The sequence below is a fragment of the Caretta caretta genome, chromosome 5 (assembly GCF_965140235.1).
Source record: "Caretta caretta isolate rCarCar2 chromosome 5, rCarCar1.hap1, whole genome shotgun sequence".
In the NCBI taxonomy this organism is placed as follows: Eukaryota; Metazoa; Chordata; order Testudines; family Cheloniidae; genus Caretta; species Caretta caretta.
The window spans coordinates 14619972-14646097 of record NC_134210.1 but is presented as its reverse complement, the minus strand read 5'-3'; the positions used below and the strand labels follow the sequence as shown (position 1 = coordinate 14646097).

The 26126-nt window shown below is 41.5% G+C and overlaps 1 protein-coding gene across 3 annotated transcripts in view; it reads left to right on the top strand.

Moving 5' to 3' along the window:
• SMAD2 (SMAD family member 2) overlaps positions 1-26126 on the top strand; it is a 67545-nt gene that overhangs the window by 5164 nt on the left and 36255 nt on the right. For 2 of the 3 annotated variants that reach the window (XM_048850110.2, XM_048850108.2), the window contains exon 2: positions 8766-9051. In XM_048850110.2, coding sequence (XP_048706067.1) covers positions 8816-9051 — 236 coding nt within the window. In that variant the 5' untranslated portion in view covers positions 8766-8815. Of the gene's footprint in view, positions 1-8765; positions 9052-26126 lie in introns of those variants that run through there. The other variant, XM_048850113.2, reaches the window with a different exon arrangement.

Here is a 26126-nt window from a genome sequence, read left to right as displayed (position 1 = left end):
CATAAATGATCTGGAGGATGGTGTGGATTGCACCCTCAGCAAGTTTGCAGATGACACTAAACTGGGAGGAGAGAGAGAGACGCTGGAGGGTAGGGATAGGATACAGAGGGCCCTAGACAAATTGGAGGATTGGGCCAAAAGAAATCTAAGGTTCAACAAGGACAAGTGCAGAGTCCTGCACTTAGGACGGAAGAATCCAATGCACCGCTACAGACTAGGGACTGAATGGCTCGGCAGCAGTTCTGCAGAAAAGGACCTAGGGGTGACAGTGGACGAGAAGCTGGATATGAGTCAACAGTGTGCCCTTGTTGCCAAGAAGACCAATGGCATTTTGGGCTGTATAAGTAGGGGCATTGCCAGGAGATCAAGGGACGTGATCGTTCCCCTCTATTCAACATTGGTGAGGCCTCATCTTAGAATCATAGAATCATAGAATATAAGGGTTGGAAGGGACCCCAGAAGGTCATCTAGTCCAACCCCCTGCTCGAAGCAGGACCAATTCCCAGTTAAATCATCCCAGCCAGGGCTTTGTCAAGCCTGACCTTAAACACCTCTAAGGAAGGAGATTCTACCACCTCCCTAGGTAACGCATTCCAGTGTTTCACCACCCTCTTAGTGAAAAAGTTTTTCCTAATATCCAATCTAAACCTCCCCCACTGCAGCTTGAGACCATTACTCCTCGTTCTGGCATCTGATACCATTGAGAACAGTCTAGAGCCATCCTCTTTGGAACCCCCTTTCAGGTAGTTGAAAGCAGCTATCAAATCCCCCCTCATTCTTCTCTTCTGCAGGCTAAACAATCCCAGCTCCCTCAGCCTCTCCTCATAACTCATGTGTTCCAGACCCCTAATCATTTTTGTTGCCCTTCGCTGGACTCTCTCCAATTTATCCACATCCTTCTTGAAGTGTGGGGCCCAAAACTGGACACAGTACTCCAGATGAGGCCTCACTAATGTCGAATAGAGGGGAACGATCACGTCCCTCGATCTGCTCGCTATGCCCCTACTTATACTTATATCTGGAGTACTGTGTCCAGTTTTGGGTCCCACTCTACAAGAAGGATGTGGAAATTCAGGAGTCCAGCGGAGGGCAACAGAAATGATTATGATTTCTGTGTGTATATAAAGTCTGCTGCAGTTTCCACGGTAAACATCTGATGAAGTGAGCTGTAGCTCACGAAAGCTCATGCTCAAATAAATTGGTTAGTCTCTAAGGTGCCACAAGTACTCCTTTTCTTGATGTGGCAATGGTGGCTCTTGAACTCTACATAGAGTGATGAGTTTTAACTTTCAAACATCGGGGGGTAGCTGTGTTAATCTGTATCCACAAACAACAAGGAGTCTGGTAGCACCTTAAAGACTAACTTTCAAACACCCTTTTTTGTAAGGGTTCTGAGGCATGTACATACTACATAAGTGTGCAGTGTGTCAGGTAGATGGAGATATTAATGTCTTTATGATTGGAGAGTAGGTTAAAGTGTGACATAGCAGCAGGGTTGGGATTGACTTGTTACTAATTAGTGCCTCAGGGTAGCTCACCCCATGGTGCTAGGGAATCTAGAGGGATGATATTCATGCATCCTCAAGAGCGGATTTCCTTTGGAGCTTTGGCAAGTCACTTAAGATATGATCCAACTGTACAGTTTGCTTAACAGGAGATGGGGAATGTGCTTCGAGACTCTCACAGAAGCTACAAAAGTACAGTGTTTCTAATGATAAACATGTATTTTGGGAGGTATTCAATGCTCCATTGTATAAGAATGCAAAACTTGCTTTTAAACGAGGTATTTACATTGGTAGTACTTGCAGCATTATGCCTGTACGGTTACCCTTAAGTAAAATTGTCTTAAGACCGGGAGGGATCTGCCTTAAGCTTCAGCAGCTGATGTGAAAGCTGAGCAGGGTCCTTGGCTCTGCCACTTGGCCATTTAGCTAGCCAGATGGAGCTTCTGACCAGATGGAGCTTGTTGGGAGGTGAGCAGCTTTAGAGCCACTCACCACTGCTGGCCTAATTGGCTGAAGGGCTGAACTGGGGCTGGAACTGAGGCTATTGCTCAGCAGGCTGGATTCCCCCCCACCCCCAGTGGGGAGGAGAGGGTGTGCAACTGCTCCACCTGCTCAAGACTTAGGGTGGGGGAGAAGAAAGTGGGGAGGAGGGGAGAGAGCTGAGGCTTTTGCTTAGTACATGAATCTGTTCTTGCATATGCAGTTGCTGTTCAGAACCTAAGCAGCAGCACTAGAAGGAGGCAGGCTGAGTTTCCCATGTCATGAATCCAGTGTTGTATTAGATCATGCCCACTTCACCTCTCCCTTATTGCATATGCTAACTAGTGTCCCAGAATTCCAGAAGTAGTGGGGGAAGATAGATGTGAATTATCTGGCTCTAGGGCTGAATTGTTTCTTTGGTATCCAACTACTGACTATTGGTAGTCAAACTGACCTTATTCCTTTCTGGAAGTGCAGAGTGTCTTCAGATTAGAGGCTCCTTTCACTTCAGTTAGTTTGGTGCAAAATTCAAGTTTTCTACAATCTAAGGTGGATGGAAAAACTTTCACAAATTTTAAAGGCCATGTGTTCCTAGTCGAATTTAACAAAATATCTTCCTTGTTTGTGATACTAACATGGCTCTATGAACCTGGAAATCAGTCTTTTGTTTAAATGACTCTTCTTTAAAGTAAGATTGAAAAAAATATGATTATCACTGTTTAGTTTTTGCAAGCTTTTCTTAATACTGTATTAACATAAGATATATTGTAAACATTTTCCTTTGTTGAATGCCCTATTAGCCTACATAATACTGAAAGTTGAGGTGTTAACTAAATTATTTTTAACTATTGTCTTGCATATATTAAGCTTCAGTTAACTGTGGCATTGTACTGAATTAATAATAAAGTTGACCCATGAAGGGGATGGGAGCTGCTGCTCCTCCCTACCCCCCTGTTTATTAACTGAAAGAGGCCTAAAACTTGGAAAGCTTACTTTTAACATTAGAACGTGAGGCTTTGTCTATTGTGGTCTTCTATAAAAGACTGATCATATGACATCACAGGGGGTTAGACTAGATGATCTCCTGAAGTCCCTTCCAACCCTGATATTCTATGAATCTATGAGAAGGAAAATGGACTCTTAGCCTCTCTAAATCTTTTTTGAGCTCCACAATGAGTCTTCAGCAAGATTCTTTCTGGTGGTGCTCAACACCCTTGCTGCCTTATCTAAGGGTATGTCTACACTAGTACTTACTGTGGTATAGCTTACATTATGTCATCCTAAGTGATGGCATAGACAATGCTGTATTGGGGGGGAGAGCTTCTCCCACTGACGTAGTTACTGCCACTCACGTGGCTGGAGTAGTTAAGTCTGCTTAGAGTGGTTACATTAGACCAATGGCTCTCAACCTTTCCAGACTACTGTACCCCTTTCAGGAGTCTAATTTGTCTTGCATACCCCCAGGTGTCACCTCACTTAAACTACTTGCTTACAGAATAAGACAAAAATACAAAAGTCACAGTACACTGTTACTGGAAAAATTGCTTACTTTCTCATTTTTACAGTGTAATTCTAATTTACTTCAATTGGAATATAAATATTGTACTTGCATTCAATATAATATATAAAGCAGTATAAACAAGTCATTGTTTGAAATTTTAGTTTGTACTGACTTTGCTAGTGCTTTCTCTGTAGCCTATTATAAAGCTAGACAAATATCTAGATGAGTTGATGTACCTCCCTGGAAGACCTCAGCATGCTTCCAGGAGGATACATACCGCTGCAGCTCTGCTGCTCTAAACTCTCTCTAGTATAGATGTAGCTGAAGAGTGCTGGGGTTCTCAGACTTTTGTTCTGGTGACCCCTTTCACACAGCAAGCCTCTGAGTGTGACCCCTCCATACATTAAATTTTTTTTTATAAATTTAACACCATTATAAATGCTGGAGGAAAAGTGAGGCTTGCGGTGGAGGCTGACAGCTCACGACTCCCCCATGTAATAATCTCGTGACCCCTTGAGAGGTCCTGATCCCCAGTTTGAGAACCCCTGCCTTAGAACTACAGTAAATCTTCCAGTAAAATGAGGGAAGATCAGATTTTATTTAATCTTTCTAAGATGAGCAAGCAGACTTGTGATCTGAAATGTTTTCAAACCTTGTACATCATGAACAAAGTGCTTTTATAAACAGATTTTCCAGACATTCAAGCAAGTACAGCCTTTGTCCTCAGGATTTTAGTCTTTTGCATGTCAGTTGTAAGGATTCCTCTTCATCTTCTATGTTTGGTTGTTGCCAGGATGATTGACTTATCCTTAACACGTGTGCAAAGGTACTGCAGCAGAATTGAGTAAATTAAGATTTAGAATAGTAAACTTGACTTCAAAATTATGACTTAGAAGTACCACAATTAACAGCTTTTAGTCTGCACTAATTCATGTGCACATCAGAAAGCAGAAATATACTTGTAGCTAGATAAAACAGGTGTTATTTCAACTCCCCATTAAAGATGGATAATTTACCTCAAGTAGGCTAACTCCTGGTAACCTGTGTTTACAGCACATAGCCTTGAGGAGCGCTTGCTATTACAGACACATGCGTGGAGTGCTACGTCCTGCCTACATAGCAAGATGGCCTCATATCCTTAGATTGCAATTTCTGGGCTGTCTGCATTGCAAAGAAATGCTCTGAGTCTCGGCACCAAGCCTGAATCAATTGACTTGGGCTCACAGGGCTCAGACTATGGGGCTAAAAATAGCCCTGTAGACCTTCAGGCTCAGGCTGGAGTGTGGGCTGTGAAACCCACTGAGGGGGAAGGGTCTCGGAGCCTGGGCTTCAGCCTAAAACCAAATGTCTACATGGCTGTCTTTTTAGCCCTGCAACCAAAGCTCCCTGAGTCGGTTGGCCCCAGGCTCTAAGACACAGTGTCATGGGGTTTACTTTGCTGTGTAGACATACCCTGAGACGCAACAGAAATGGCAGTCTAAGACAATGCAAAGGATGTGGAGAGGAACAAAATAGTTAATATAAATTGCTTATTCCTAATTTCCCCTGTATCTAGCCACTGTTAATTCAGTAATTTTGTTGTGTGTATTTCAGAAGTGCATCTAGTGATTTGATGCCTCATTATAGGGAGGGTATTCAGTGTGTTGGGGTAGCGTCAGTGTGTAGATAACTATGTCAGAAGAGGACCAACTTTGAGGATGTAATGGTGGGAGCTTCCTTGGCTTTTGGTACGCTTACCTGAGCTCCTTGATTTTTGTATGACACTGCTCTGTGTCCCTGGAGTAGCCTCTTTCCGTCATGGCCCTGGAGACTTTAGCGTACATATTAGTGTTTCTTTTTTTTTCTTTGGGAACATAGTTCTTCCATAACAGATTAGTCTCCCCAGCATGCAATGAGATCCAGTACCTCCTGTTCAGACCATGCTAGAGTTCGTCTGCGAATCCGGGACTGCGTGGTCTCTTTTGATGGTGGACTGTATGGTCGCCTGTGATGGTGGACTCTGCTGATGGTCACCAAACAGGAAATTCAAAAGTTACCTGGGCTTTTACTGCCAACCTGGCTAGTGCATCGGAGTTGAGAGTGTTGTCCAGAGGTGTCACAAGAGAGCATTCTGGGATAGCTCCCGGAGGCCAATAACATCGAATTGCGGCCACAGTACCTGTAACCTGGAACTGCAATCTTGATTTTAGTGCTACTCCACTTTGCGAGGTGGAATACAGAAATCTGATTAAAGAGCCCTTTACATTGAAAAATGGTTTGGTTGTGTGGATGGAATCAGTTTTATTTCAAAGTAACTTGGCTAATTCCGAAATAACCGCGTACAGTAGACCAGGTCTTGGAGGCAAACAAGAGTATGTAAGATAATGAATTGAAGGTAGGTTGTTTGCAGACTGTCTTATAACACAAGAGCAAGGGAATATTCAGTGCCTTGAAAGGTAGGATACATTGGTTTAAATCAAAGCAATTAAAATTGGTGGTTTTATCATGATTTAAATCAGCAAGCAGAAAACCTTGATGTAAATCAGTCATTTCAGTCTTATTTTGCATGTGTATTTTTTCCCCGTAAAGAGAGGTTGATTCTCACTGAGTAACCAAAAAGGTATTGATTTGCAACTAAATACAGCCTTTATGCTAAATTTGGTGCTTCTTTTGGGTAACCAGGACAATGCATTCATTCATCTAGTATATAGCTTTCGTTTACTTTTATTCAGACTCTTAACCTTTTTAGAATTTATTTGTTAAATGGTGAATGATGGATTTTTATTGTAGTTTGTGTTACTATCTAGTTGGATAGAAATTCTCAAATACATGAGAACACTTTAAAACTCTTATTAAATAAAACTATCTTAAAGGTGCCATAAACTTCTAATTCATCAGGGCTATGGTTTGCATAGCTAGGTAACTGATTGATGGAACAAAGGAAATAGTTAATGAATTGAACAGATTGTTTCTGGTGGTCCCGTTCAAGATTTTAGAACGTGTAGATCTTATCCTCACACCTAATTTTTATGCATATGTTGGAAGAGGAAAACAAGATTTCCTGTCTTTTTAAGCTCCCTATTGATTTCTTAACTTTGAATGAACTAGTCATTGAATTGAAGTAGTTGAATAAACTGAAGAGATTCTCTTGGTAACTGCAACAGAATGTGTAGCTGTCAAAACAGCTGCTTTAATACTTCCACAAGCTCTGGTTCCTGGTGCTTCGCCTATGACTCCCAGCAATTCTGTGGTTTGACTTCAGCAGCAAACATGTATTGCTAAATATTTTAAATGATTAGTCTAGTAAATTTAGGCTTTAACATCTTCATATATACCTTTCTTATACAGAGCTCTGTGTACAAGCCAAAGTTTGAAGAGGGGGGTGGGTTCTTCTCAAATCTGTTTTCCTCAATGAAGTCAGTGGAGCTAGTCAATGAGACGTGTAACTAAGATTGTAATTTATATTTTAAGTGTTGGGAAATTGATCCTGGGGAATATTTCCAAGGATCAAACAGTGTTCAAAAATTATAACTTAACCAAAAGAAAATGCATGTTCAGTGAAAGCAACAGTTCTGTATCCCTGTAAACTCACATTTTTTTCTTTTCAAAATTTGAGATGTGAAGCTTTCATATTGAAGCATGAAATCAAACAAATATGGTTGATAGCTCACATGGGGGAAATCTCGATTTAAGTAAAATCTGTTTCCCCCTAATATAAAGGAAGTGGGTGTGCATGCAAGCACTGGTTGGGGATGTAGATTATCTTAAAACCTCTGATTTAGTGGACTGATTTTTCGGTTTGGGAGCCAGGAGGAAATACTGAAGTCCCACAGCTCTCTGTGAAGTAAACATTACAGGTGAGGGAATTGAGGCTTGACAGTTAAGTGGTTTGTTGAAATTCAAACAGCAAGTCACTGCTGGAAACGCAGTTAGAGCCTGTAGCTTCTGACTTTCCAGTCCCATGATTTATTCACAAGACTGCTGTCCTTAGGAAAGTCACAGCACTTGTTTGTCTCCCCCCGACCCCCACTATGAAGTTGGTTCTGAATTTATATGGATTATCCAAAATTACTAAACAATAGAAATTACAGAAATTAAGAATTCTTTACAGTAGTTAAAGCAGACACACAATAGTCAAATGGCATCAGGCAGGGTGACTTCTAAGTAAGGCATGTATTTCAGTGTCCTTTCCAGTCTTGCAGCTATATAAACCCGCAGACATCCTGTTGACTTCTTTCTGAACTGATAGCAAATATGAGATGAAAGACCGTATGATGCAAAAATAAATCTAATTACTTCTGTTGCAAACACCAATGGACAAAAGCTTGGATTAAATACAAATAAAGTTCTTGGTATTCGTACTGAATTTTGGAAGACTTCATTGCCAATGTTTACACACTTCAAATAGCTTGCAGAAAACCAGTACTATGCCTCCCTGTTAAATGTCAGTTTAAAACAAAACAAAAAAGTAACTTCAAATTGACAGCATCTCATGTGCAAACAATTTGGTAGCCATTTAAATATTCTGGTATGGCAGCAAATGGCTAGCTAAAAAGTTGGTAGAAGACTTCTTCTAAGCAACAATGATTGAGTGACATGTCCAAGTCATGAATTAAGTCACATTTTACTGCAAGCTGGACAAAATGTGCACCATGGTATATATATCTTTGTCAAATTTATCAAAATTTGAAGTGAACAAATGAATTGGGTTTGCATAATCTGCTCAGTTTGGAGGATTATCCTGTACTATGTCCCCTTAGTACCATCTAGATGAGTCACTCTTTTTTAAAATTCTATTGTATTGAACAGCTAACTGTAAAATGAGTGGATTAACTTTTTTTAATGATAACTTAAGCAGTATCATAAGCGGGAAAACTAGATCTGATGCAAAAATTTGTTTTCTGGACTAGTCACAGACAAGTTGTTATAGAACAAGACATTTTTCTGTTTAAAGCCCTTGCTTTTTTTTAAACTGAGCACAGATGTGTAGTGTGTATTGTGACTTGTAGAACTTTCACAGTACAGTATAGGTGCATGGTGTGCGTTTGGAGTGAGAGGATGGATGGCTTGCTACCGCTTGCGTATTGGAAAAAGGGAGAACTTGTCCCTAACTGGAATCTAGTCTGTGAAGCTAACATAGAAGGTTAATGTCTTCTAGTTAAAAAACAAACACTTCAATTGTTGGACTAGGCTTTCTAGAACTTCCCCAAGTTCTGCTGCCTTTGGGGGTAAAGAGTCTTACCCAAGGCATCTGCCCCACTAAAAACTAGGTGTTAATATATCATTCTTTCTTTCCCTAGATTGGATAGGGAAGTTAACTTACTGGACACAAAGTGCTGTTTCGGAGAACATGTCATCCATATTGCCATTCACTCCACCAGTTGTGAAGAGACTGCTGGGGTGGAAGAAATCAGCTGGTGGTTCTGGAGGGGCTGGTGGTGGTGAGCAGAACGGTCAGGAGGAAAAATGGTGTGAGAAGGCAGTGAAAAGCTTGGTCAAGAAGCTCAAGAAAACAGGACAACTAGATGAGCTTGAGAAAGCAATCACCACTCAGAACTGCAATACAAAATGTGTTACAATACCAAGGTAAGTGCTGTCTGGTTTGAAATTATTTCAAACTATTTAACGAGTGACTGATCAGACACCTATTTTAAAATCATCCGTACTGAACATTAACTGTGTAAGTAACATGCTTCAAAATATTTAACTTTTTTCTTTGAAAACTAGTAGCTTAACATGGTCTAGCAGTTCTTATTTTAACCTTTACAGTTGAACGGTGTTCTTCATAAAGTCTCTAAATCTTCAGTAGGACAAATATTTTAAGACATGCCAATTAAAATTACTATCTTGATCCCACTTATGCAGAATGGTTCTGTGAGCTGTTAGTTTTTAGCATTTTCTTGGATTCTTTCAGTTAACAGCCCTGGAAGGGCCTACAGAACCTGCACTTCTTCTAGTGTAAAATTGACTGTTTTTCCTTGGTCAACACTTCAGTCAGCTAATTGTGTGTAAAGGTCATCTTTAGGTGTGTGGTAAACTCCATGTCCGTTGTAGAATCTGCAGCACCCACACCCCCTCTTGGATGGGAAATCTGAGGCATTTTTGCTGTGAGAACAACTTACTGTGTACTTCTTCTTTGTTACCAGTTAACGAAGTTAATTCCTGTTAACTTCGAGTACATCTCTTCTGCTTTATATTGATATATAAATGAATTACTTGCATTTCTTCCTCTTTGACTTTCTCAACTTTATTCATAGCAACTCCTGTGTGAAAGGATCATACTTCGTTGTAGATCTTAGTCTGGCCTACTGTAGATCCATATTGTGCATAATACCATACTGCTGAGGCATGTGCATTATTTTCATTAAACTCTTTTCGGAAAGTAAATATGGGAGCAGTTCTTGAGTGCCTTGTTTTTCTTCTGAAAAACTTACTACAGGATCTTACAAAATGGGAACTCTCTCGGCACATAGGAGCTGCTTAAGCAAGAGTGTTGCTCCTGTTTTTGAGAGGTTGAATTCTGTTTGTTTAGGACGTGGGCTGGGATAGAAACTTAAAACTGCATACAGACCTTAATGCACAGTAGAACTTTTACTGTTAATGGATGGCTTTCAAACCTCAAGGGCAGATTATAGCCATTATGTCGTAATAGCTTTAACATCCCTTGTTGCATATGGCATAGCCTTTTGGGAAAAGATGTTCACTTTTTAGCGCTACTCTTACTTTTGCCCCCATTCTTCTTTCTTCTCTGCAGCAACTCACTTCTGTGGACTTCATTCCCATCCCCTTCCTCATGCAATCTAGTCTAATGAAATTAAATATATATTGCAGACATGTGTTCTCTATTGGCTTTAGTAGCCTGGGGTAGAATTCACACTTTTTGGAGCAATTAGGTTAGTTTTTTAGGATATCTGTTTGCAAATTGGCAATCAGTTAACATTTGGAAAGTTCTGCTACCACAAAGCTTAGGATATAAATATTGTTTTTTAAATGAAAGCTCAGATTCTTTTAAAATCTGATTGTGCCATATGGGACTATATTGATAAAAGGTTGGATTCGACTTTTGGCCAAATTGTTAATCTTTGACACTTCTCTGGTAAACTTCTAGAAGGCCTAACACTTAAAACATAAACTAAGTTGTCCAAACCTCTTGAACTAGCTTACATTTTCTAGCATTGGCTTTATATACTTACATGTAAGAGGAGTATTTTAAGTAGCATGTCAATTTATCACTGCGTTCCATAGGCTGTGTTTGCACCCCCATTCAGATAACTTCTCATGTTTGTGCAGACTGTTGGGGCAGAGTAGTTGAAATTAATCAGTGCTTAATGAAATACCATGGTAACACTGGGTACAAAATATATAGGAATGGCAAAATAAGTTGTGCTGGTGGGGCAGTGGCACTCTGCTTTCTTTTAGATAATCTTAAATGAATCAAATGGTGCCATAGAATCTCTCTCGCCAGAAATTACATGCATAAATGAGTATAGCAGTAGGAATATGCTAGTGACCACCTGACCAGGATGGTGATTGTGAAATGCGCCGGGAGATTAGAGGCACTACAAAAAACAGAACGCCCAATGTGGGATTTCAACTATCCCCATATTGACTAGGTAAATATCACCTCAGGACAGGATGCAGGGAACAATTCTAGACACCATTAATGACTGCTTCTTGGCACAGCTAGTCCTGGAACCCAAAGGGAGAGGCAATATTTTGATTTAGTCCTAAGTGGAGCATGGGGTCTGGCACAAGAGGTGGAGATAGCTGAACCATTCAGTAAAAGCAACCATATTGTAATTAAATGTAACATCCTTGGAGGGGAAGAAACCAAAGAAACCCGCCACAGAATCATTTAGCTTCAAAAAGGGGGATTACCAAAAAACGAGGATTCTAGTTAAATAGAAATTGTCAAGTGAAATGTCTGCAAACTGCATGGAAACATCTTAAGAATACTGTAATAGAGGTTCAAACTACATGTATACACCATTTAAAAAAAAAAAAAAAGAGCACAAGAGGACTGAAAAAACCACTACAGCTGAATAGAGTAAAAGTGTTCCTTTGAAAACTGGAAGGAGCACAAACTCTGGCTCTTGAAGTCTGAAAGTATAATTAGGGAGGCAAAAAAAAAATTTATTTTTTGCTAGTTGCTCTTCACATTCTAACAGCAAATTTTTTTAAGTACATCTGAAGTGGGAAGACTGTTGACCAGTCAGTGGGGCCACCAGACAACTGAGGTGCTAAAAGAAAAGGAGTACTTGTGGCACCTTAGACTAACCAATTTGAGCATAAGCTTTACTGAGCTACAGCTCACTGTAATGAAGTGAGCTGTAGCTCATGAAAGCTTATGCTCAAATTGGTTAGACTCTAAGGTGCCACAAGTACTCCTTTTTTCTTTTTACAGATACAGACTAACATGGCTGCTACTCTGAAACTTCTAAATTAACTCTTAGCACTCAAAGAGATCCTGGAATCATTGTGGATAGTTGTTTGAGAACATCTGCTCAAAGTGCAGCATCCGTCAAAAAAGCTAACAATGTTAGGAACCATTAGGAAAGGGATCGATAAGACAGAAAATATAATGTCCCTGTCTAAATCTACAGTGTGCCTACATCTTGAATACTGCGTGCAGTTGTGGTTGCCCCCTCTCAAAAAAGATACTAGAATTGGAAATGGTGCAAAGAAGGGCAACAAAAATGAGGGGTACAGAAGATCTTCTGTATGAGGAGAAAGTGAAAAGACTGGAACTAATCATCTTGGAAAAGAGACAACTAAGGGGGAGTATGATGGGGTCTATAAAACTTTGAATGGTGTGGAGAAAGTGGATAGGGAAGTGTTTGCCTCATCACATAACGCAAGAACTAGGGTTACCCAATGAGATTAATATAAAGAAGTACTTCACACAACACAGTCAACCTGTGGAACTTGTTGCCAGGGGATGTTGTGAAAGCTGAAACTATAACTAGTTTCAGAAAAGAATTAGAGTTCATGGCGGGTTGGTCAGTCAGTGGCTTAACCAGGATTGTAAGGGATGCAATCCCATGCTCTGGGTGTCCAAGTCTCTGACTGCGAGAAGCTGGGACTGGATGATGGGATGGATCAGTTGATGATTGCCCTCTTCTGTTCATGCCCTCTGATGCGTCTGGCACTGGCCAGTGCCAGAAAAGAGGGTACTGGGCTAGCTGGATCGTTGGTCTGACCCAATATGTTCCTATGTTCTTAATCTTTTGTTCCCTTAAGCAGTCGTCATATCAAATTGAAGTGCAATTTCTGTATTACTGATACCTGGTGTATTCAGAATGTTCCAAGTCTGTTCTTCAGCATCCTGCCTCTGTGCCTCCTTGTTGCCCTAGCACATCAACTCAGAACTCGCTGGGAAACAGCATCCATGCACTCAACATCTTCTTTGCTTGTCTGACTGTAAAAATAAATTAAGACTGATGCAAACAGCTGCTTGGTCCCTTCTGACTACCTTAGGAGTAAGAATCTGGAACCCAGAGAGATGTTTGTCTTCTCTATTACTGTTTAGTTTTCTAAACCCAAGTTCTGTGAAGTACATGTGGCCCCTTTGCTTCTGGGGCTAGAAGATTGCAGGCTTACAGGCACTGAGGGTGCCCCACTCCCCAGAAATGTATTCCTTACTGGAAATACCTCTAGTCACCCAACCTACTAAATGTGGTCATCTTAGAGTACCAGAACACTGCAGTTGCTGAGATGTCTGAATCAAAAAAACTAGAAGATTATACTAATTCTTCTGAATAAGAATTCGTGTATTCGCAAAAAGAAAAGGAGCACTTGTGGCACCTTAGAGACTAACCAATTTGAGCTCACGAAAGCTTATGCTCAAATAAATTGGTTAGTCTCTAAGGTGCCACAAGTGCTCCTTTTCTTTTTGCGAATACAGACTAACAGGGCTGCTACTCTGAAACCTGTCTTCCAAAAATTGACATTCTGAATTCAGCTGTTCTGTCTTCTGTGATCTCTACCACTACAATGTTACAGTTCTTCACTGCAGTGAATGGTAACAACCTCCTCTGCAGAATTTGAATTAGAAATCTGGATCTTCAACTTTAAACTGGGGAATAGGATGACTACCTCTTTACACACTGATCTGTAATGTGGAGGAAAAGCTGGATGATTGTGAGGAGGATGTCAGCTTGAGTGATATATGCTGAAGGTCTCATGTGGTCAGTACTAAAATATCTTTGGAATTTCTAAACATTATAGATGTTTCCTTATGCAAAACATGTTGTAGCCAACACAGGGGAATTCTTTATTAGGCCTTGTCTTAGCAGATAAATAGTAACTGATCAGAGTTAAAAATAAACAATCTATCTTAAGCACAAGTGAATAGGACTCGATCACATATATAATGTGCAAGTAGAATAAAGTTCAGGCCACTAATATGTTTACTTTGTGAAACTGGGTGTACTAAAACACCAACCTGAGAACAATTGAGCCAGATCAGTTGGGAGGAAGAACTTATTCAGAAAATGCAAATAATTGGGAATCGCTTAACACCTACCTCAATGCCCCACAAGCCACAGTTGAGGAGGAAGGAGGTGGCCATACTGGTTAAACTGACCGGGGTTAGAGGGGAAGTGAAGGCAGCTTTTGGGAGTGTGTGCTGGAGGGATGAGTGAAAGGTATGTAACAAATGTAAGAGAGGGGAAGTAATGAACATAAATCAGAAATTGGGAATTAATGCAGATTGGTGAGGGAAGCCAAGGGCCCCAAGGAGAAATCTGACCACTGATCCATTGCAGTGCTTGCACAGCCTCTGCTTTCCACAGGCACAGGAGAGACAATATCTCCTGTCTACTCCAGATGCCTTTGGTTTGGCGCATGTAGTTGGCATCATTAGTTGGGCAGTTGCTCACAACCGAGAGCTGCTAGCTGTGTTTGCCAATGTGTTTCCTGGATAATCGGGAAAAGGCATTTCAGAAATGCCTTCATTTCAAGCTGGGCTTTAAAGGGGAGAGGTACCTTCTGGTGTCCAGGACCTCTGAGTAGTGGAGTTTACAATTGTCAGTTAGGCGTGATACAGCTACTGGAGGGCTCTTAGGTTTGACATCAGTAACACACTGTACTCTGTTGCTGTGTTGACCTCAGTACATCATCCATGGCTCAATGCTGTTTTGGGGAGGTGGTCTTACTGTGTGTAATGGGATGTTCACGCTGGTGGGAGACATTTTAAGTACAGAAACGTGCACAACTAGGTCAACACAAGGTGGCTTACATCAGCCTAACTTTGTAGTGTAGATCAGGCTGAGTTTAAATAACTTAGATTTTTAAGTAGTATCACAAGACTGCATACTCTTCTCAAATCTTAATGGCTCCTGGAACCAATTTTAATTCTTACATCTGGTTTGTCAAGGCGGCTATATTCTAAATAAACTTACTGTATATACTCTATATCGTAAGCTGGTTAGTTTATAAGCTGACCCCTTCTCTCCCCCCCATGGATAATGAAAAATGGAAAATTTTTATGACCAATTCATAAGACGACCCTATAATTCAGGGGTCGGCAAACTTTGGCTCCTGGGCCACCAGGATAAGCTGCTGGCGGGCCGAGATGGTTTGTTTACCTTGAGTGTCCACAGGCATGGAGGGTAAACCTAAGTAAACAGTGTCCCGGTGCACCAGCTGCTTAACCTGATGGGCTGGGACAGCAACTGGTAGAGTCTTGGGGGGGGGGGGGGGGGGGGGGGGGAAGAGCTGGGGATCAGGGGAGTAACCTCTGTGACCACCTCCCACATGACCCCACACTCTCTCCCCTTCTCACCTTATCTGGGGAGGGCCAGGGGAGGATGTCTCTAGTCTAGTTGGAGCTGCTCTGGCAGGCCAGACCAGGCAGTGCAGTTGCAGCGTGGTCCAGCAGGCTAGGCCAGGCGGCATGACTGCAATCTGCTTTGGTGGCAGGGCTGCAGCTGCTTCAGAGGCTGGAGGGAGAGACTCTGGCCCCACCTCTTCCATTCTGGCTGTGCTGCCTCTCCTTGCTCCCTCTGTTGGGGGGAGGGGCTGTGTCCCACATCTCCCTCTCTATACCCATTCATAAGCTGACCCCCTTCTCTGTTGCTTCCCTTTTTTACTAAAAATTGGCTTATGAACGAGCATATACAGTACTTCATATGAGTTTTATAATATACAATGTTCAATGAAAAGCTGTTTGTGTAATTTAAAATAAGTTATATCATACAGTATAAGAATTGTTCTGAGAAAGCAGAAACACATGGAATGCATGTTGGGATTGCACAGCAGGGATGCTTAGCCCTTCCTAAGTGGGTCAGTAATCTAGAGCAGAGGCTAAGTAAGTGCAGAGTTCCTTGTGATGCTAGCAACCTAGTAATTTGTGGTTAGCTGGCTGAATATTCCAAACAAATCAGTGGGATTTTAATCCCTTTCCTCTTTAAGAAAACAGTGGGTATTACAGGTGGCAACATTTGATTTTTTTTTTGTTTGTTTTCTAAAATCCATAAACATGTTCTGCTTTCAGGAATTTAGTTTAAAACTACCAAGTCCAGGCATATTTGTAAACCGATGTCAAACAGCACAGTGTAGTACTAACAGTATTAACTGTACAAAGGAATTCCAAAAGATGAATTTTATTTGGAATCCTTGTGAAGAAGCAGTTTCTTCCTGGTATTCAGAAAGGCTTTTTAAGTGACGTGGGTAATTTTGAAACCAGTGTCATAATAACATAAGAATGGCTATAGTGGGTCAAACCCAAGGTCCGTCTAGCCCAGTATCCTGTCTTCAGACAGTGGCCAGTGCTAGGTGCCCCAGAGGGAATGAACAGAACAGGTAACCATCAAGTGATCCATCCCCCTGTTGTTCATTTCCCAGGTTCTGGCAAACAGAAGTTAGTGACACCATTCCTGCCCATCCTGGCTAGTAGCCATTGATGGACCTAGCCTCCATGAATTTGTCTAGTTTGTTTTTGAACCCTGTTATGGTCTTGGCCTTCACAACATCCTCTGGCAAGAAGTTCCATAGGTGGACTGTGTGTGGGAAGAAATACTTCCTTTAATTTGTTTTAAACCTGCTGTCTATTAACTTCATTTGGTGACCCCTAGTTCTTGTGGTGTTTACTACTTCTCATAACACTTTCTGTACCTCAGTCATGATTGAGGTCTATATCATATCTCCCCTTAGCAGTCTTTTCCAAGCTGAAAAGTCCCAGTCTTATTAACCTCTCCCCATATGCTGACCAAAACTGAATCCCTTGTATAAGCGTTAGCTATAACTGAAATCAAACCTTTAACTAACCAAAGCATAATACATGGTGAACAGTCAAATAGCTTATTCCCCTATCTAAACTCAGTATAGACTCAGTTGGCACTATGCTGCAACTTCAGTGACCGGTCACAACAATAGAGGAATGGTCAAATCTGAAATATTAGCATTCAAAGCATAGGATTGCCCCTAGGGTACTGTCTGGTTGTCAAAACTATTTGACAGAATAAATGTTCTTGAGAGATGTAGAACAAGCAGGAATATTTCTGGTTTCAAGGATTTATTTTATAAAACTGAGCTGTCTATGCACCAGCAGAATTCATAGCACCAACATCAAAGTGCTTGATTAAAGCAAGCTGGTGTTTCTCAGATGGAGAGTCTCCATCTAATCAGAACTCTTTCAAGAGTAGAAATCTACAATGGGACTTCAAAGGATGCCATCAAACCAGCATTGCTTGGTATCTGTTCCACTGCAGGCTCAAGGAGCCTGAATAAAAGGAGGAGGTGGTGGTGGTGTACTTAGGGTCTACTCAGGGTAGCCTTTATTGTGCTCGGGGATTCTACTTTTTGGTTTCTAAACTTGTTTTCCCTGCCTATTCAGTATTACATGACTTTCTAGAGGCAGTGGAGAAGCACTATCATAGTAGGTTCCATGGCTTTGAGATTACACAGGATTCTAAGGGAGTGTCAGCTGGTCTGGTACAAACTTAAAAGTAAACCTCCTTTACTTAAGGATTTCCCAGTAAGTAGCAAAGCTAGCCATAGCAGACAAATTGAAGTAGGTTTTATAGAGTACTAGAGATCCATTAGAATCAGGAAGGCTTTGATCAAAGAAGGAAGGCTTTGATCAAATGTCTCAAGAAGTGGCACTAAAGAATAGTATTTTACAAGTAACCCTGTAAAAATGGCCACTGAGGCTCTTGTAGGACTCTGTTTACACAATCAAGCTGTTAAAAGTATTTATAAGTCTCTTTTCAGGATCCTGGTCTGAATATAGAGTGTGGAGTGTGTGGGTTTTGTTGCGAATAGTCACAAGCTTTGTGTGAAGTAAATCTAGGCATCCAGAAGCTTCCCAGAACCACACTTGTCTTGAATCTCATTCTAAACATGTGCCCTTTTTCTTCCAGGCACAGATGTTGGTTCATTATGATAGCTGAACGTTGTAGATCAGAGATTAATGTTTTACCTCCTGTTCTCTGAAGTCTCCTCTTTATGCAAAATGTGGGGGTTTTTCGTGGAAGTTTAAGCCAGTGCATTTTTATTCTGTTGTGTTTCTAATATGCACTGTACAAGGGTTCATTAGCTAAGAACTGTAGAATCTGGCCTTGTTCTCAAGCATGTGAATGAATTCAGACAATGACTATCCAAAAATCTTAGAGTATGCAGTAAGTTCTCAAGCACATGTATGCTGGTACTCTACAGCTGTAGTTCCCAGTGCCTCCCACACTGCAACGTTTATCCCCTTCCAAACTGGAACCCTTTGCCTTCTAGCTGTGATACATCCCTTCCTTCCTATATTGCCAATTGGCAGGGTTGGGGAGAGGAGGAAGGGGAGGCTGGTCACTCCCTTGACACCTGTAGCTGAGTCCCAGAGTGAGATCCTATGTCCTAGCCTATTCATGTGGAGAAGTGTCTGGAGCAAGCAGTGATGGTATTTGATAAAATCATAGCCTTACTGCTTTAGTCCATTTCAATGCAGGTGGTGGGGAAGCCCTAGTCAGGGAAAGGTCATGTCTCTAGTTGGAGAGTGAGACCAGAGGGGCAGGGATGAATACACACAGCTGATGAACAAGCCCCTCCTGGCCTCTGGGGGTGGGTGGAGAGATGCATGGCTCGCAAGTGAGCCCCTCTTGGTCTAGTGGGGAAATATACATGCAGCCGGTGAGCGAGCCCCCCTTGCACCGGGGTGGGGTGGGGAAGAGACGCATAGCTGGTGAGCAAGCCCACCCTGGAGGTGGAGATATACATGCGGTAGGAGAGAGAACCATCCTGGCTGGGGAGAAGAGGCTGGCGCAGAACAAGTGCAGCTGGTGAATGAGCCCACCTTGGCCCTGGGGAGTGGGTTGGTAGGGAACATGCGCGGCTAAAGCATTATGCTTTGGATTGCAGCTTTACTCAAGTTCAGCGCATTTTTTTTGTCCCCCATCCTAATCTCCTTCTACAGAGGGGCAGATGTGCCAAAAATAGAGGGGCGCTGCAACAACGTGGGCCATGTAGCAATGCCCAGAGCTGGGACCACAGGAGCTGATGCTGAAGGGATCATAGACTTTTTAAAAATTAACATTACTCTGAACATGCCAAAATTGCAGCCTTACTGATTAGTGAAATATTCATATGAGCAAGGGCAGAGTTGCATTTGGCAAGGAAGAATAGTCTTTTCAATTAAACAAGCAGTTTAGAACGACCATGTTAGAGCCACAAACTTTTGGTGTGGAAGAGGTACTTGTGGTTCTGAGTGCCAACTTATTCACATTATGGTGGAGAAGAATGCTTATAGCACTTAGTTTTAGTGAAGTTCACAACTTTTACAGCCTTAAAGTGCCTCTTGTCACTTCTAGCACACTCTTGTTCCGTTCACTAGGAAGCTTTGTCAGCCAAGTGGTTACATGGCATGGGATCCTATAGGCTGGATTCTCGTAACAGGGGTGCAAATGAGTCTACAGAAAGTACCAAGGCTTGTAACTGGGGTAATAGTTTACCCCTTGTGTCTTGATGTTGTTTCAGAATCTAGCGTGACCAACAAAGTCAAAACTGTCTGTCCTGTCCCCCCCACTCTGTCACCTGACAAATTCATGACATGATTGTAAATGTCTGAAGACAGCAATTTAGAAAAATTCAGGAGAGCCAGTGGCTCTCATTACAACCAGATGTTGCTACTAATACGCACCTTCTGCTCAATTTAAGATTTGTTGAATAGGAAAGTTTGACATATGAGGACTTTATGTATTGTCCACTGACGGGATGCATTTTGGGAAGGAATCTTTGGAGCCTTCCAACAATCTGTTCTTGCAGCTAGACTAGATAGGTACATCCTGGATGCTAGCTATGGTGTTTGGAGAACTTCACCATAAAGTGGACACAAACATTGGGTATCCAGTTGCAGCAAAGTGGCCAGTTCCATGGCAAAAATACTGAATTATATGTTGTGTGTGTAATGCCAAGTTCCATGACTGCAGAATTGCATAATCCACAGGACCTTCATTGACATGAATAGAGCACTTAACTTTTTTGGACCTGCTGTTTCCGGCTTTTTTCAGATTCCGGTGAGGCATCATTGCGTTGGTTTACGATCAGCTGATCTGTAGCACTTTTTAGCAGTGAAGAGAGTTTCAAACAATCTTTTCCTTTTAAATTTTTGCGTAAGAAAGGGAGCAGGGTGGTCACATCTCTTCTCTCCCACCCCACCTCCCTTGCAGACAACCTTTTCAATATTCTCTGGGGGCATCATTACACACTGACTGAAAACATACTCCAAACTGCACTGTAGATTACATGTGGCTGGGTGACATCTGTGACCAAATGCACCCCTATATTCACACCCCACACACTATTGTAATATTCGTACAAAATATGCATTGTGCAGTGTCACTTGAAAATTTATAACTTCCTGGTCACTAATATGGTGAAATGTATGTAGCAACGTGTAAAGTTTATGAACATAAACTGAAACTATGACTGATATGTGGTTACCAGACAAGTCTGAGGAGTGGATAAACCTGTTTCTCAAAAGACAGAGGACAAACTGAGACCTCTAGTCAAGTGTCATCAAAGTTGATAGGCAATCACCTGTCAAGTGGCCATTCTTTGGCAAAGGGGTGGGGGAGGGGGCAGTAACAGATCAATCTACATTTTAGGGAATGGCATGGAACCTCTTTCACTAGAAGACTCCAACCTCACAGCAGGAATAAACTTTATCTAGGGGTAACCTTCAGGAAAATGCATTTCAGAGGGTAACTGGACCATAAAGTGAGGGCAAAAACACCCCCCCCCCCAATATTATCACTTTCACCTAAGAAGACAAAGGAAGGAGCCATTTGACTTTGGGGGAAAATCCTCAACTGAGAATTAGGTCAGTAAAGTTGCTGGGAACCTGTCGTAAGAATTTTACTTTGAACCAAGTTTAGTTTGTTAGTTACTAGAAGGCATCTTATCTTTATTTCTCTAGTAACCATTTCTGACTTTAATGCCTTGTACTTGCTTAAAGCCTTATACATGTACTCAAAACCTATCTTTTTAGTTAAATTTGTTTTATGCTTGAATCAAAACTAATCCAGTGTCTTTAAACTGCTACTTTAAATGGAGTTACACACAGTTCAAACTGTTGTACATTGACTCTTCATAGGGCAACAGATGTAAAATATCTGAACAGTCCAGGATAGGGCTGCACAATGCAGAACACATTTTTGGGGTGGGGGGAGAGAAATTCAGAACTGGGAGTGTTAGGTTCACCCTGAAAGTGACAACCAAGGCTGGTGGAAGCCAGAGTGACTAGAGTGTGCTGGCAGGCTGCAGCTATACACAGACACTTGGAATGTGCACTGCCTGCTCGTTCGCTGTTTGAGCGGCCCCTGTTGAGAGCTACAGCAGCAAAGCTTTGAGAGGCACCCCAGGTTGCAGGGTAGATGGTGACACAACCCCTCTCTGGTCTGGATTGCACCCCAGCATGTGACATCCACTGTAAATGCTGAGTGGACATTTGGTAGGAACTCCGTGCAGTCTTCTATATCAGGTTTTGTCTTATAATCTGCAGGAAGCTTAATGTCTGAATTTAAGTGACCATTATGGATCTGTTGGGGAGAAGATGCTTAGAAATAAGCCCAAGCATTTGCAGTTCTTCCTCTGAAAGGCTGTAAAGAAACTTGCATGCACCCTTGCATTTCAAAGCTATTTAAGGTTTTTGTTGTGTTTATGAAACTTCCTCTATCTCAAAACTGAGACTCTTAAACTAAAACTGCAGTAAAAATTTTGGTGTAGAGGAGTCTCAAGGGGTTGGTATGCTAATTCGGGAACTTACTGAGTGAACAAGAGCTTAAACAGGTTAAAATGAAGTGAAAATAGCCACATGGGGAAATAATTGGCGCCGCTGGCACTAAAATCCCCAAACTGTAATTTTTCAATGGCTTCCTGAAGTATGAGGATCCTTAAATTTCCCAATGCCCTTGTCACCTGAAACTGCTTTTAAAAAAGCTGCAAAATGGCACTGTTGCAACATTCCTTTGACAAAAAACTATGTTTGGAGTATGCTGCCATTGCAAATGGGTCAAAACGTGTTGGCAGGGTAAAAAGCGTCTGGAATTGGGACGACAGCATAAGCTTTCATATGTATGTTGCTACGGCTAGCTTCATACTTCCACCTTTTGGTGTTTGTCACAACCCTAGCTGAGCTCTCCCTTCTGGACACTTACCAGGCTGCTGTGTTTGGTCCCAACACACTAGATCCATATGTTTTCTGCTTCCTGAGGTCTGAGCAGAATCCAGACATTTGCCCCCGCTTCTTAACCGCATGCACTACTCTGCAATTAGACACTCCTGCTTGGCCTGAGCAGCTGACTCCGGCTTATGGGGCTTGGCTAAAGGGCTGTTTAATTGTGGTGTAGTCATTTGGGCTTTGGCTGTAGCTTGGGCTCTAGGACCCTGTAAAGTGAGGGGAGGGTGGGGTCCTAGAGCCTGGACTCCAGCATGAGCTCGAATGTCTACAGTGCATTTAAACAGCCCCTTAGCCCAAGTCTCACAAGCCTGAGTCAGCTGGCGCTTGCCATCTGAGTCTAATTGTAATGTATACATATCCTCAAGGTGCAATTCCTTTTGTCTAGTCTTTTGTAGCACCCCTTTTTGAGCTGAGACCTGTCCCTCCCTAGTCTAGCTGCCTAGACCTTGTGACTGGCCTTGCTTCCATTGTGTAGACAACCTTCCATTGTGTCACTACCTGCTGGAATTTGTCTAAGGTGGAAGTGAAAAAACAGCCGAGAAGGCAGACCCACCTAACAATCGAAGTGGAGTTTGTAGTCTGCTACAGGTACAGTTAATAAGCAAAATCCGTAAGTTGCACATAGTTCTCCAGTCCTCACATCCCTCTATTGCAGTCATTCCTAATATTCAACCAGCTTTCCCCATGGTGCAGCTAAAAGTGGCCCTTGGTGTTCCCTTGCAGGAGGGGTAGATTTTATTCCAGCAGCCTCTGACAAGAGGTCCGAGATTGTGAAGATGAAGAACAGGAGGCATAAGTAGATACCACCAAATGTCAAAGTTCAAAACTGCATCTGGGATGCAGGATCCTAGGTGCTGACTTGAAGAAATTTACTCTGGCATCAATATCTGCAGTCTGCTCTGCCTTCCTCACTTGTGCTATTTTTTTGGTTCTAAACTTTTAGTGGCCACACAGGAGGGGGCAAGGATGTATTGGGTGCCCAAGGCTCAGAGTGGGAACACCTGACATTAAACTTAGTTTTTAAAAAAATCTAATCCAGATAGGCACAGACTTCATGAAAGGAATGCCATCTTTCTATCAATTACGTCTTGGTTTCCTGTCTTCTCTGCCAAGGTAACCAGTCACATTAACTGTAGTCCAAAGTTAGGTGTTTGATCTCCATTATGGTTACCTGATTCATTGGAATGTTAGTGCTTACACACAGGTGTGTAACAGTGTTCCTGCAGCAGGATATTAGTCTCTCATGCCATGTTCATTTATTTTCCTCAATCATTCACTACTGTAATTGCAGACTTTGAGTATGTATTTTCATTTCCTTATTTTTCTGTACACCTCTTGGTATATTTGCCAAAAACCTATCTGGACCACTTTATAATAGGGCTTTCAGCCTGATGAAACAAAGCAGAGGGGGCTATGGATTGAGGAATTGGACTTCACAGTGCAGTAGTCAAACCATGCATCCTTAGATGGTGAGTTGTAAAAAATTGTACAGTTTTATAGGCAGACTCAAAAGCATTTTTATTGTAACAGCCATTAGAATTAAAGTAATGCTGTCTGCCTAAAGGTATTCTTACCTTTTTGGTTCTGTGCAAGGCTATGGCTGCAGTTAAGGTTCTAATCTTGTCTATTAGCTGGAACTGTTGAATCCCCTATAACAGGGACCATTACAGTTTAGGTTACAGCATCATGTAACATCACTGTTCAGGCAGTCCTTCAAAAAAGAAAATCTTTGTTAAATAATCAGGCTGAAGTCTGCCAATTTTAAGATCCTGCTATTCAAGAAGCTATGATTTAACCACAACATCTGCTGCAGTGTTCATAGATTTAAAGGCCAGATGGGCTAGTGTGGTCTTCTAATCCAGTGGTTCTCTACCTGTCCAGATGACTGTACCTCTTTCAGGAGTCTGATTTGTCTTGCATACCCCAGAGTTTCACCTCACTTTAAAAGCTCCTTGCTTACAAAATCTGACATAAAAATACAAAAATGTCACAGCACACTATTACTGAATGGTCTTACTTTCTCATTTTACCATATGATTATAAAATAAATTAAATATAAATGTTATATTTACACTTCAGAGTATTCATTGTCTGTATGAAATTTTAGTTTGTACTGACTTCGCTAGTGCTTTTTATGTAGCCTGTTGTAAAACCAGGTAAATATCTAGTTGAGTTGATATATGCTTGAGGGGGTACATGCCCCCTGGTTGAGAACCACTGGTCTAGTCTGACGTGTGTAATGCAGGCCATAGAGCTTCTCCAAGTTGGTGTACCAAGCAAGCAAGAAGGCATTGGCATGTCAGTTAACCTTCATTGTATGCAAATATATTTTAACTCTATATAAACTAGTATTTAGCTGTCTTTGTACTATTCACAAAAAAAGCTTGTATTTTGAGTCAGTTGGAAGCAAGGATCTGATATTTCATAGTAAGACTTACGGTTTTTGCCTCAAAGGTGAAGTACCAGTTCCTGTTCCTTTTAACAAAGAAGCTTTGAAGTATTAGTGGTGTTTCTGCCTCATATGACTGGGAGTTGCTTGTAGAGGGAGGACTCTCCTATTTGAAGAAACTGTCCCAGACTTAGCACAGGTGGCAATCTTCGCCTGGGAGATAAGAGGATCAACAGTATTTTACATTAGTAAGGAGGGTGTTCAGAGACCGAAGAAACACAACTACATTTGGTATCTGTTTGACTAACAAGATGGTCTACTGAAAATATAAAGGAATTGCCCTGTGTCTTCCTGTACAAGTAAATGCTTGGAAGTGGCTAGGTATAAGAAAACAATCACAGCTCCACTCAGATTGATGCAGTAACTGCTTGTGATTCCATTAGTGGAAAGTGTCTTCCTAACAGATGCCGGTGAAGGAGTTGTACTGTAGCCAGGAAGAAGCGTAGATGCAGCTTCAAGCTACGACTAACATTAGGTCAGTTTGTCACTCAGAAGTTGACTACCATGGTTTAAAGCCCATACTGAAGCCCCAAATTACCCCATAAATAACACTTGGTTATTTTGATTCAATTTAGGATTGGATCCTTATTTTTAATGTGCATCTACACTAAATATCTGTATCCTAGCCTTAACCATGCACGTAATCTGATATGAAGACACTAGTGTAGACATGATTCTTGTGTTTTTTACTACTCTGCCATGAAAACCAGATCATAAGATTTTTTTTTCATGATACCATGGCAAAAACTTTTGAGTGCTATCTGTGATGTTTGCTTTCACTTGCATGGATGCATTTAAAAATGTTAGTGTGTCGTCAAATCTTCCCAACTCTAGCCCCATGCACTTTAGGGCTAGTCCACACTAGAAGTGCTACATGGGCGTAGCTGTGCTGATGCAGCTGCGCCACTGTAGTGCATCTGATAGCTCTCTCCCCTCAGCAGAGACTCTCTCCCATTGGCATAATAAATCCACCTCTGTCACAGGAGAAGCTCTCCCACCACTGTAGCCCTGTCCACACTGGTGCTTAGGTCAGTGTAACTTGTGTTGCTGAGTGGGGTGGCTTATTCACACCTCTGAGCAATGTAAGTTTGAAGTGGTAGTGTACCCTGGCCTCAGGTTAAAAAGGAGCTCTAGTGTAAACAGGGCACTGGTATTTTTAGGGCTGCCAAACTATTAAAAATTTATCTCTATTAATTGCATGATTGATCGCCCTGTTAAACAATAATACCATTTTAAAATATTTTTAGATGTTTTCTGCATTTTCAAATTGATTTCAGTTACAACAGAATACAGTGTACAGTGCTCACTTTAAATTTATTTTTGATTACAAGTGTTTGCACTGTAAAAATATTTTCAATTCACCCAATACAAGTACTCTAGTGCAATCTCTTTATCATGGAAGTTTGAACTTACAAATGTAGAATTATGTACAAAAAATAACTGCACTCAAACAGAACAGTGTAAAACTTCAGAGCCTATAGTCCACTCTGTCCTACTTCTTCAGTCAATCGATAAAACAAGGAAGTTTGTTTACACTTACTGCAGATA